Raw genomic sequence first — 12,303 nt, 5'->3', positions numbered from 1 at the left:
ACTTTTTAGACAGATGTCCTGGGAAGAAGAGTCTCCTGCGATTTCAAAACATCCCCTCTGGCTTATGACAGATGAGTCATATTCCCATGCGGGAATATAAATGAAATTATGGATCCTGTGTTCATATAGTTTAATTTAAAAGCCACAGGTTCACAGCCATGCTCCTAACTCAATATGTCCAGAATTGTTCTCCTCATTGCTGACAACCCTCTTCTACTCAGATCCTTTATTCTTTTAAGTACTATTATCTTAATACCCTATTTTCTAAACCTCCACTTTTTTTTCCTGTTTTGCACTCATACCTCCAATTAACTCTTTTGCCAATTTCAGTCTTGTACACCTGAGTACAGAGAAATGTATATATGAAAAAAGCAGGATCCCTGCATGTCACTCTTCAGTACCAGGTACTGCCCAGAGGATTCACACAGGAGAGCAAGATATATCCTGTCAGACGTATACCTGAAGAATACACCTTCCTCTAACCCGGTGACCCACTGACGTGGATTAGCAACATCTTTAAACTCAGCATACCTCCTGGATAGTTCCAAAAGCACTGATGCCGTCAGATTTGACTGGACACATTGGTCTGTTGATAAAGGCAAGGGCCATGTCTTAGAGTCTGGTGCAGGATAAATGAAGGCCCCAATGGCCACCCAAAATGACAAGGTGAGTCCAATAAGAAGTCCTCCTAGTGCACCCTTGATGAAGAAAAAAAAAAAAATTAATGACAGATTTGACAAAGCTGTCTGCTGAAAGAATAATGAGATGAGGAAAGCTGCACCTCAGAGCTTCTGGCTGTCCACCCCAAATCCTGGCCACATGTGTTGGAAACAGCCCACCCAAACCGCCTTCATTTCAACTCCCATGATGGAGTTTTATTTAGGAATAACTTATTCCTTAAATGAACACACTGAAGAATTTCATAGTGATCATTATATTTAGATTTCTAGCAAAAAACTTTTTTTTCTCCTTTTGGTTTCTTTTATTACATAAAAAAAAGCTATTGACACCTTAATTCCAAGTAGATTTTCAGAAGTTAAGAAAAACTTCAGATAATAGAGACAATGTCATCATTTTCATTGACAGCTATTATACAGAAATTCTTACTCCTATCTCTGACCCCCAAGTTCTGCAGTTTTTTGTTTGAGTCTAAACACTAGCAAGTATTTTACTAGTCTGTTATTTAAGGCTTATATTTTTTGATAAACAATTAGTGAAAAGTCAATGAGTCATCTCCTGCAAAGGAGACAGAACAGTATAGCAGAGACCAGTGGAAAATAAAATCTGATGCTTCTAATCTCTGCTTGATAACTGAGACTTCTCTGAGAGAGAAAGAAAACAAGTTGTTGGCTTCTCTATTCAGAAAAAAAAAGGAGTCTCTAATCAGAGCATCAGAATGCTTTCTCTATTATTCTGGAGGGAAACTTGGCAATATGTGTATGATTTGAAGACTTTACCTCAGTCTAAACTAGAGGTCTGCAAACTTCCACTGTAAACAATCAGATAATAAATATTTTAGGCTTTGTGAGCTATACAGTGTCTGTCACAACTACTCAACTTTGCCATTGAAGCACAAGAGCAACCATAGATAATACCTGAACCAAAGAGGATGGCCGTATTCCAGTAAAACTTTATGGCCACCAAAACTTGAATTTGTATATTTGTGTGTCATGAAATATTATTCTTCTTTTCATTTTTTCTAACCTTTTAAGAATGTCAAAAAACATTTTTAGCTTGCAGGCCATACCAAAAACAGGAGGCCAGCTAGATTTGGCTTGAGGGGTATAGTTTGCTGACTCCTGTCCTACCACCCAGGTTGAATGAATTTCAACTGGAGGGTCAATCCTGGTTGATTTATCGTAGATGCCTGGAGAGCCACGTTGGGAACGATTATGAGGTTGTATCCACATTCCATGGGAAGGAGAGCCTGATTGATCGGCCATGGACAAAGCGAGAGGTGACACAAATTTATATTTACTATCCTCTATCTAAAACAAGATGTTTTTCCTGACTAATGCCTGGAGAGCCACGTTGGGAACGATTATGAGGTTGTATCCACATTCCATGGGAAGGAGAGCCTGATTGATCGGCCATGGACAAAGGGAGAGGTGACACAAATTTATATTTACTATCCTCTATCTAAAACAAGATGTTTTTCCTGACTAAATAGAAGTAAAATAAAGTACTAACATAGGTAGTAAAGTAATGTTACAATGCACTAAGATCTTATGGAGCTAAGTCATAGCTCTCTGTGGCTAAGAAATTATCTTCATTCACATCACCTCCCCAAGGACATAAACATCCTTGTCAATCCCAATATCAGAAAAGTGATTAAGACAAAGTTGTCACAAGACTACAAGGTATGTACTGCAGTTGCTCAATGCTCACTACCTGTGGACTCCCTTTACCAAGCACCATGAGATTTATCTAGAAGAGAGGTCGATAAGTGACTGAATCAGGTATACCATCTTACTCAGGTTTCATGGACTACCCTATAGTATATACATAAATAAGCAAACAGTCAGGTTTTCTGGTGAATAAACACTCTAAAAAATGTTTGTATGAAAGTATGTGGATGGCAATAAGTAAAAAATGTCAATTTTGATAGAGAAAATTATGACATACTACTGGCTTTCCAGCCCAGCAAAATGAAGACACAGTTGTCAGAAAACCCCAGGCTTGTCTGTTCTCTCCTACATGAATTAATTAACTTAATAGAGTTAGTTATAATTTTAGGTAACTAAATGTATACATTTTTTTAATTTGAATTTTCAAAACTGTGTTTAAACTATTTCTGAATTTAGTATCTATGCTAAAGTTCATTTTATGGGCCCTTAATTTAGAGAAGACTTCATTTAAACCTTAAAGAGTCAGCTTTGAGGCCATGATAGATGGTAAGTTATGACCACCTCTTCCCTTTTTTGTTTTGTTTCTAAAAAGCTTCACTGAAGTCAGAGATAGCAGAGCTTAGGTCTTGTTTGATTCTGCTGGGAGTTCTTTTCCTGGCAAAAGAAACAGCCATTCTCTTTTTTTTGGCAAAAGCAAATAGTTTTTCCAAGCAGGGGTGAGAGGAGAGAGAGGAGAGAGAAAATGAGTGGGATTTGGCTGGAGATTGAGAAGGGGCGTGTGGGATCCTTACCTTCCAATTCACAAAAGGGAATAGGATTCCTAGAAAGAATAGACCCAGCATTGGTCCCCCGCACATGCCGTGGATGCTGAGAGCAGCCTGTGGGACAAAGCAGACCAGATGAACCACCCAACTCCCTGCTTTGTGGCCTACTGGTCACCATCGCCTTCTTGAACCTAGGATGAAATTGGGTCCTAGTCCTCATTGTGCCATTCATTAATTATGTGCTTACACATACATGAGGCATCTTTAAAAAGTTCATGGAAAGATGCATATTATCTTTTAATTCTATTTTTCCACAAAATTTTTGAAGTACTGGTGTGTGTGTTTATAAATATGCTTGAGTGTATATATACATATAGTGGAATCACAGGTAATGTAAATTTGGTTGAAGTAGCTTTCCCTCAAGCTGGAACTCATTGATTTATTTATATTTTCTGCCTTATCAAAAAACTTTTTTAAAAACATGTACCAAATAATTACATCTATAGCATATGTTTCACATTTTATACAGCTGATCGGCTATTCTACTTTAATCAGTTCTACCATTTTGATAATAATAATTGTCTGTTACCCAAGCCCCACCATCCCACCCAGAACACGTCTAGGATATTGAAGCATTAAGTTTTCACATTGTGGAGAGACCATCAGACACTCCATATTTCACTTTTTTCTCTCTCATGTTAATGGCTCTACTCTTTTGGAAATTCAGAGAGTTTGACAAATGCATTTTTATATCTCTTGGCCTCTAAGTTGAGTCCAGTGAATGGACAAGGGACTTTCATTAAACTAATTATCTGTCAACAGAAAGCCTGTGCCATGACCTTCCAAGAGTATTAAAAGTATGCTTACATTGAGATGCATGCAAGTAAGCATGTGTACACTCACACTCACACATACGTACACCTATCTGTGCACACGTGCACACATGCACACACACACCCCTACTCTTGATGCAGTCCTATCATTAATATACCTTTAGGGCTTTTATATCAAGGGACTGAGATTAGGCTGCTCTGAAGATCTTATATGAATCTGATGTTCATCAGGTGTCACCTATGTGCCAGATAGTGAAGAAGTGACCAGTCACTCTAGGCAAATGATCTCATTTAGTACTCACAATAACCAGGTTTGGTAGGTAACACTAACTAGATTTTATAGACAAGACAATTTATAGACAGAAAACATATTAAAGGTCTATTTCCATTCAGAAAGTGGCAGAGGTGAGATGTAAATCCAGGTTTTTCTGCCTCTAAAACCCACATTTTCTCTCCTAGAAGCAGTCTTTAAAAAGAAAAATGTCAAGAGCACAGATCACCATAATGTCCTCTTTCTTTTGTTTAATGGAGAAAAAGGATTTGAAAGAGTCCATTACTAACAGTTGAAATGCTGGATTCAAATTTTGGCCCTGCCACACATAATTAGGATTTGGTGAACTTTTTGTTATTAACTCACATTCATTCAATTTCAGAGAGTCTTATTCTTTCTCTATAAAAAATAAAAATATGGAACCAAGGGGCCTTCAAATCTTCTCCAGTTGTAACATTAAGTTTTTGTCCAGAGGGGCCGGCCCAGTGGTGCACTGGATAAGTGCGCCGCTTGGGAAGCGCGGCGGCGCTCCCGCCCGAGGGTTCAGATCCCACATACAGACCGGTTCCCGCTCACTGGCTGAGCGAGGCGCGGGAGCAACACTGAGGGCTGCGATCCCGTTGCCGGTCCCAGTCCGGTACGGGGGCGACACTGAGGGTTGCGATCCGTTGCCGGACACGGAAAAAGACAAAAAAAAAAAAAAAGTTTTTGTCCAGAAAAATGAGCTGCAATACATTGTTATAGTTGATTTTCCAGGTTAATTTTCAGAGAATTCAATGTCTCAGCTATTTCTTCGACATGATGGAGGCAGATAAAATTAAAGGCTTCCTTTTCTCCCACTATCAATACTTAATTTAATATTCTTGGAATTTCTTTTAATGATTGGTAGCATTAATTCACAGTTGCTGTGGGTGCTGAATTTGGAAGCTAACTTACGGGCTATTATGTAGGAAAGTCAATAAATTAGTAAAGGTGTTTTTCTGAAAAAAAAAAAGATGATTTATTACAAAGTCATTAGCTGATATGCCTCAGAAAAAAAGATCTTCATGTGATAGATAGGAAAGAATAATCCAAGATTTTCTGGATTTAAACACATATATATTTCTGTAGTGTGAAAAGCTATACTAATTTTAATGTTTGTCTTTCTTTTTGTCATTAACCATGTGCAATTGGAGAAAAGTTTGAAGCTCCTTTAATTCAGCCTCTGCGTCAAATCCTATCAAAGTCAATCCTGGAAGTAGAGGGGCTGCCTTAGCTTTCTCATACGCCAAGTGAAGATCATAATACTTGCTCCCTGGTGCATATGTGTGTGTGAGTGCATGTGAGAATTCACTTTGGAATCCAAGAAAAAGCTGAGAATGATGTCTGAGCACTATAAAGCACATGATAAGGGTCCCAAAATGTTGACAACTACTATTATTGTCTCATTACTATTATTACCCACCTTGTTCATCAGTTTTGATTCCTGGGGTGTGCCATTTGATGGCTGAACTGTTTTGAAACTAGAATGCACTTTCTTAAGTTGAGACAAAAATGTGCCTAGAAGTCATTGGACAGGATGAACTTTCTCAAAGACATTGCTACAAATCACTAGTTAACAGGAACTCTTTGCTACTGTTATCTGACCCCTCCTTCTCACTATCCCCTACTTCCCACCCATCACCCCACTATGGTTCTGTGGTCGAATATTTCAAGTGAAACTGATTTCTTTACTGTAGGATTTCCAGGACCTTCCATATGCTAATGTGTGCTGTGGATCTCTGGGAGTGGAATGCACTGTGCAGTACGTCTCGAACACTTTTGACTTTGGAAATTTTTTCTCTGGGAGCATTTCACAGGATGAGGTTCTCCAGAACACACGTTGTAAAATCCTAAAGTAAACATTGAAAGGGCCTTTCTTTAAGAAGCTTAAAGGTGCCTCCCCCCACCCCTAGCACCACCTATAAACACATACCATGAGTGTGGAGTGGGCCTGAGAACATAAAATTAAATTTGACTCTATCCCTCACACCTATGAGACTTAAGTTTCTGTCTTATTCCCATGCGTAAAATATGAGTATAAACTTTGTTCCATTAAATTCAATATAGCAAAGCAGATTAGAAAATTAAACAGGAGAATAACAGTTGCCTTTCTGTAACTGTAAGTTAGATGTGTTCAGAGAAATGAGTGGGCCGCCTTAAGGACAAATACCTCTCCTAAAGGGTTTTCATGTTGCACTGTCCCATGCTGTCCCAGCATCTCCTAAACTGTGTGAACTGTGTGGCACACATTTTAACCAACCAAGAAAGTGGGCCCAGCACGCCGATCTAAACTAAGACAAGCAGGTGAGCACATCACTCACAACTCCTTCCTCACTATAAGCATTGTTTTCCACCTGTCTTAGGAGACATCTTTGCCTATTCTGTAGCTCCTCATACTCAACTGCAAAGGAGTTTAAAATGCAAATATCTGTGGAAGAAAACAAGCTAGTGATTCTAATTCTCACCAAATCAGACATGATGATACATCCTTAAAAGTAAATACTGATTGTAATGAAGGGGAGAAGATAACGGGGCACAAGGTACCCGAGGCAACTTGGAAATATAGTCTCATGAATGGGGAAAACAGATTTTAAAAATGCACCTGAGGTCACTAAAGACCAACCTCACTAACTTGTCAGTTCCTCTGTGTGGACGGGTAAATATCAGAGTGCTTCAAACATTGTAAAGAGATTATCAAGCATCTGCAATAAAACGGTAAGTTCATAGCTTATTAGAGAAGTCCCGCAATTTCTCTTTTACAGACAACTGAATTATCATGTTGATTACCTCTACTGCACCTGTTCATTGAACCTTAGAATGGAAATAATGGAACCTATGTAAGCAGTCATTGGAAGGATCCAGTAAGATACACTGCTTTGTGAACTAGAAGGCATTCTATAAACGTCAGTAGTTACTGTTCACTCACTCTTATTAATGTCTTCATTTAAGCAACATTTATTGAAAACCTATGCCACAGCAAGAAAATCTAAAGGATGTTTGGATTACACAAAGACACAGAAAGGATTGAAAAGGTTGAAAGAAAATCTGAAGATCTGTTTATCTGGTGCTGCTTTGTGAGTTGGGCAATTTGGGGAGTGGGAGTGGGTGGCTCAGGAGACTTGGGTCATAAACCTGGCTCAGCCACTAAGTAACTGTGAGAATTGGAGCAGGATATTTTTGTTTTTTTCTGTAATTATCTACAAAATGAAGGTGTTGGAACAGATTGTCCTTAAGGCTTCTTTCAATGCTAATGCACTATGAAACTGGAAGTTGGACATTTAGGAAGAATTTCAGCTTGGATAACAGGTAGAGGTGGTCTGTATCCCATTTCCACCACTCTTAATTAAGAGCTTTGAGACAGTTACTTCTTAGTTTCTTCATCTGTAAAATTAATACATTACCACCTCTTAGGGAAGTGATGAAGATGAATATGATAATACATTTAGGGCTGTAGTGAGAACATACTGTTATAGAAATGTTAATTGTTGTTATTTTTTATCATTATGATTACTATTACTACCTCTATTGCTATTTCAGGATGATAAATTATCAGATTTGGATTTTAAAAGAGTTTCTAATTTTATCACAGTGTACCTTGTCACTGTCTCATTGCTAGTTTTAGTAGTTTCCCCTTTGGAAAATAATTTTGGTTGAAAGTTTACATGTGTTTTTCATTTCAAACTGGTATTGGTGCATGTCGGTATTTGGGAGGACAAATGGAGGAAGAGATAAGACATTAGAAAAGAGAATGGGGAAGAACTTGCTATGGAATCAAATGTGACCTTTCCTTCTTTCATTACCTGTATGACGCCCCCCATGAGGGATGCAGCCACAGCCATAGAGGTACACATCACGCCAAACAAGATACCTGAAAGAAAGAAAATTCATGACCATCATTCAGGCTTGCTTTGAGGGATTCCTTGATCCCCACCCAGAGCTATCCCTGATGCAAGCCCTATCTGGTCCTCAGTGAGGACCATCCTCCACTCAGCCAGTACAGGCCGCAAGAGGGGCATTTCAGGTCAGGTAGGATGAACTGGAATTAAGCCTTGAGGATTTTCTTTCTAGGATCCCATAAGAAATCTGTTATGTGGATACAACATGAAAATGTGGAAAGGGTTCCAGACTAATCCAGATTAAATTAGTGAGAACTAATTTCAGGTCAACCACTCACCAGCAGTGAAATGAAAGAGAAACTACTAATCTCTCTGGGATTCAGATAGTTTTCATCTTTAAAATGGCTAAATAACATCTACACATTCTATCTCATAGGTTTTGCAAATCCAAAAAGCTTTTCAGATCTTTCCCCTCATTGCTTTATTTATTCTATCCTTATGGCACTGAGTTATATTACATAATGGCTTATTTGTTTACATATCTCCATAAGGGCCTTCAGAGTACTGTGCTCGTCCAGTATCATGAGCTTTCTGGATGAATGAGCGTATACATTTTGGTAATCTGTTTTAAATGATGTCTACTTTTAAACCATCTTTTAAGAAAACATTTTTAAAATCTTTGTTTAAAATTCATCTTAAAAGTACACTGAATAATTCCTATAGTAATCCATGGCCTAAATAAGAGAAAGAGAGACAAAGAACTGTATATGAACAGAGACACAATGACAGAAATGGTCATTCGGTTTGAACACTGTCTGTCAGCTAAATATCCAGCCAAGTCCCCAATATGATCATTAACAGAGGTGCCCAGAGCACATTCCTTCCTCAGAAGAAGATAGAAATGGGGCCACCGCTACCACCATCACAGTCGCCGGAGCCATTGTCCAGCCCCAGGACCATCACCCATAGCAGAGCAGCTCCCCACAGAGCAGCAGTCTTGTGGGTTGCCCATCACTGCAGTTGTGGACTCTGCAGATGCAAGGGAGGCAGCTGCAACCACTGCTGCCATTGCCACTACAGTCAGTTAACCCCACTGCCACCAAGGACACCACAGACATGTGGAAGGTTGCAGCTGTTGGCACCGCTGCTGCACCCATGAGGTAACACCACTGCCGCTGCAGACAGCAGATTCAAGGGAGGCAACTACAGCCACCAGCTCCCCTGCTGCCCCCATGAGGTAACCCTGCTGCCGCCAAGGACACCACAGATACAAGGGAGGCAGTTGCAGCCACTGGTGCTGCTGCCACCCTACAAGGTAACCCCACTGCTGCTTAGGACACCACAGACACCAGGGAGGCAGATGCAGGCACTACTGCTACTCGCCCCACCATGAGGTAACCTTGCTACTGCTGCAGACTCTGTAGCTGTATGAGCCACTGCTGTGGACAATAGAGCCAAGCAGGAAGCTGTTGCAACTGCCACTGCTGCAGTTGCTGCCAACACCAGTGCTGCCAGGCAGCCGCCATCATCATATGAGCAGACTGCCACTCCTGGAGACACCACTGCCACGTGGGCAGCCTGCCAAAGCCACCCCTATAACTACTGCCACTGTAAGGGTAGCCTGCTACTGTGTAGGCAGATTGCCAACGACTTGACTGCATTGACACCAGTGGGGCAAGGGAAGGACAGTAATAGAAGAAGCAACTGCTCTACCAGATGACCAGACATCAATGTAGAGATACTAAAAATATGAAAAACCAAGAAAATATGAGTCCATCAAAGGAATACAATAACTTTGAGGTACTAGACTCCATAGATCAGGAAACCTTTGAAATGACTTAAGAGGAATTCTGAGTAAAAATCTTAAGGAAACTCAATGAGATACAAGAAGAACAGTTAGATGACAATGAACTGAGCAAAACTATCTAGGATATGAAGGTGGAAATTTATAAAGAGATTAATTTTGTTGATAACTGACCAAAGTTTGAACATTTTATCAGATGCCAGGGCCATAAAGTCAGAATTTGATCCCTGCCCCCAAAGAGTTCACATTCTAGGAAGGTACTACACATGAATAAATCTATCAAACAAATATATACATATATTATGTATGTATGTCCATGTATACATACAGACATAAATATAAATACATATATGTGCATACATATATAGACATATATTCAGAGACAGAGACAGAGAGAGACCCAAAAAACAGTGCCTGGTATACAGCAAGTACTATGTGTTTGCCATTTCAGATTTAGTACATGATATTTGTTATCAAAAAAATCACATTTAAAATGAAATCAGGCTAGCAACTTCAAACGCTGTATTTTTCAGCTTCTGAATAAGACACAGAAAAATAACAAAACTCACAACAACACTAAAAAATAAGTTTGATAAAGAAGCACTCGTCAGAACTCTACGATTGTTCCTAGTATCTCTAAACTTGACAGAGTAGACTTCAGAAAACAATGTTTGCCCTGACTCTGTATTGCTTCATGATAAAGGAGAGCTACACCTGCCTGAAGAAAAGAACAAAAGACATGTTTTCTCTCTCCTGTTGACCTTTCCTCTTGCTGGGCCAACAGTTACCTGTTTAAATGAGATTCTAGGGAGCCATCCCTCAGTTCAGAGGTTCTGCTTTTGGTGTTGACTAGAGAACTGATTCAGTCCTCCTCCCCACAACATCTTTATACTTCCACCAGATTGCAATCCACATCAATCTGCAAGGCAGAAAGTTTAGAGGAAATCGGTGGGGTTCCATAGAGAGCTGGACTGTATCACACCACAAAACAGTAAAGGTGGGAGGGAGAGAAAGCTCCACAGCTGCAGCAAATGCTATAGATTTACCAGTGCTACATCAGCTCTGAGGATCAGGCATAAAAGAAACTTCTACCTCAATCAAACATATCCATGAATATCTGATAGAAATTGGGAATTGTGCTGGAAGCAATGCCCATCCACCTGCTATTAGCTCTAACTCAGATAGTGAGTAGAATCAAGGCAGTTTAACTACCCCGTTAGCAAACATGTGGTTGGCATTCATCTCTCCTTGTTCAAGCATAAGTAAACAGAAATGGAATTTATGATAAAATGTTGCCAAACAAGTGAATGAATATATTAACCTAAAAGACCAAATATAGTGTATGCTTTCTGAAAATAATTTACCTTAGGAACCAGAAAAATAAAGTATTTAAAAACTGTTTGGCTATCTCTTTATGATGCAAACATACATAGACTCAATGAAGCAAAGACGTACACAGTCAAGAGAAAACAAATGAGATGAAAAAGACAGCGAGAAGATGCCATGCCGGTAAGTTTAGATGAAGATGGGCCCAGGTGTGATAAGAAAGGAAATTTAAAACATGATAGTTGACCAAACAATTCCATTCCTAGTTTTTTTATTAAAGATAAATGAAAACATGCCCACAAAAACTTGTACAAGAGTATTCACAGCAGTTTTATTTATAGTAACCTCAAACTGAAACAGCCTATGTCCATCAATAGACACAAATGTTAAGGCAAAAAACTTGTGGTATATTCATATACGGCATATTACTCAGCAATAAGAAGAAATGAACTACTAATACACAAAACAGTATGTACAAATCTCAAAAACATTATGCTGTAAAAGGGGTCTTATGAAAAAAGTGTGTACTGTACCATGTGATTCCATTTATATACAATTCTAGAAGAGATAAAAGTATCTATGGCGAAAAAAATCAGAACAATGGTTTTCTCTAAAGGGGAATGGGAGCAGGGAATGACTGGAAAAGGCATGGGAGAACTTTCCAGAGTGATGGTTATTATTTATATCTCTATAAGTTGCTGGGTTACACAGGTGTATGCATTTGTCAAAACTCAGCAAACTTGTACTCAGTATTTCTCAATTTCATTGTAGGTGAAGTTTTTTTTTTTTTTTTTTTTTACATTAAAAAAAATGGGCCAGCACATAGCTCACTTGGGAGAGTGTGGTGCTGATAACACCAAGGCCACGGGTTCAGATCCTTATATAGGGATGTCCAGTTGGCTCACTTGGGCAAGCGTGGTGCTGACAACACCAAGTCAAGGGTTGAGATCCCTTTTCCGGGCATCTTTAAAAAAAAACAAAACCTTAATACAGATACTGAATTAACTATATGCATGCTAAAACAACTAGGAAGAAGTGTGCTGATGTCTGCAATTTACTTTTAAATGTATCAAAAATATGAAGGATTAATAGATGGATAG

General features: G+C 39.1%; 1 protein-coding gene across 1 annotated transcript in view; it reads right to left on the bottom strand.

The window, feature by feature from the left end:
• Positions 1-12,303, bottom strand: part of SLC5A12 (solute carrier family 5 (sodium/monocarboxylate cotransporter), member 12) — a 67,911-nt gene that overhangs the window by 13,292 nt on the left and 42,316 nt on the right. Inside the window, exons 10-12 of the mRNA XM_008586076.1 lie at positions 8,038-8,105; positions 3,140-3,226; positions 532-698 (exon numbers count right to left, since the gene is read on the bottom strand). Coding sequence (XP_008584298.1) covers positions 532-698; positions 3,140-3,226; positions 8,038-8,105 — 322 coding nt within the window. The remainder of the gene's footprint in view (positions 1-531; positions 699-3,139; positions 3,227-8,037; positions 8,106-12,303) is intronic.

The sequence above is a fragment of the Galeopterus variegatus genome, unplaced genomic scaffold, assembly GCF_000696425.1.
Source record: "Galeopterus variegatus unplaced genomic scaffold, G_variegatus-3.0.2 Scaffold3820, whole genome shotgun sequence".
Classification (NCBI taxonomy): Eukaryota; Metazoa; Chordata; class Mammalia; order Dermoptera; family Cynocephalidae; genus Galeopterus; species Galeopterus variegatus.
The sequence above is the reverse complement of the archived record's forward strand: the minus strand, read 5'-3'. Positions and strand labels throughout refer to the sequence as shown.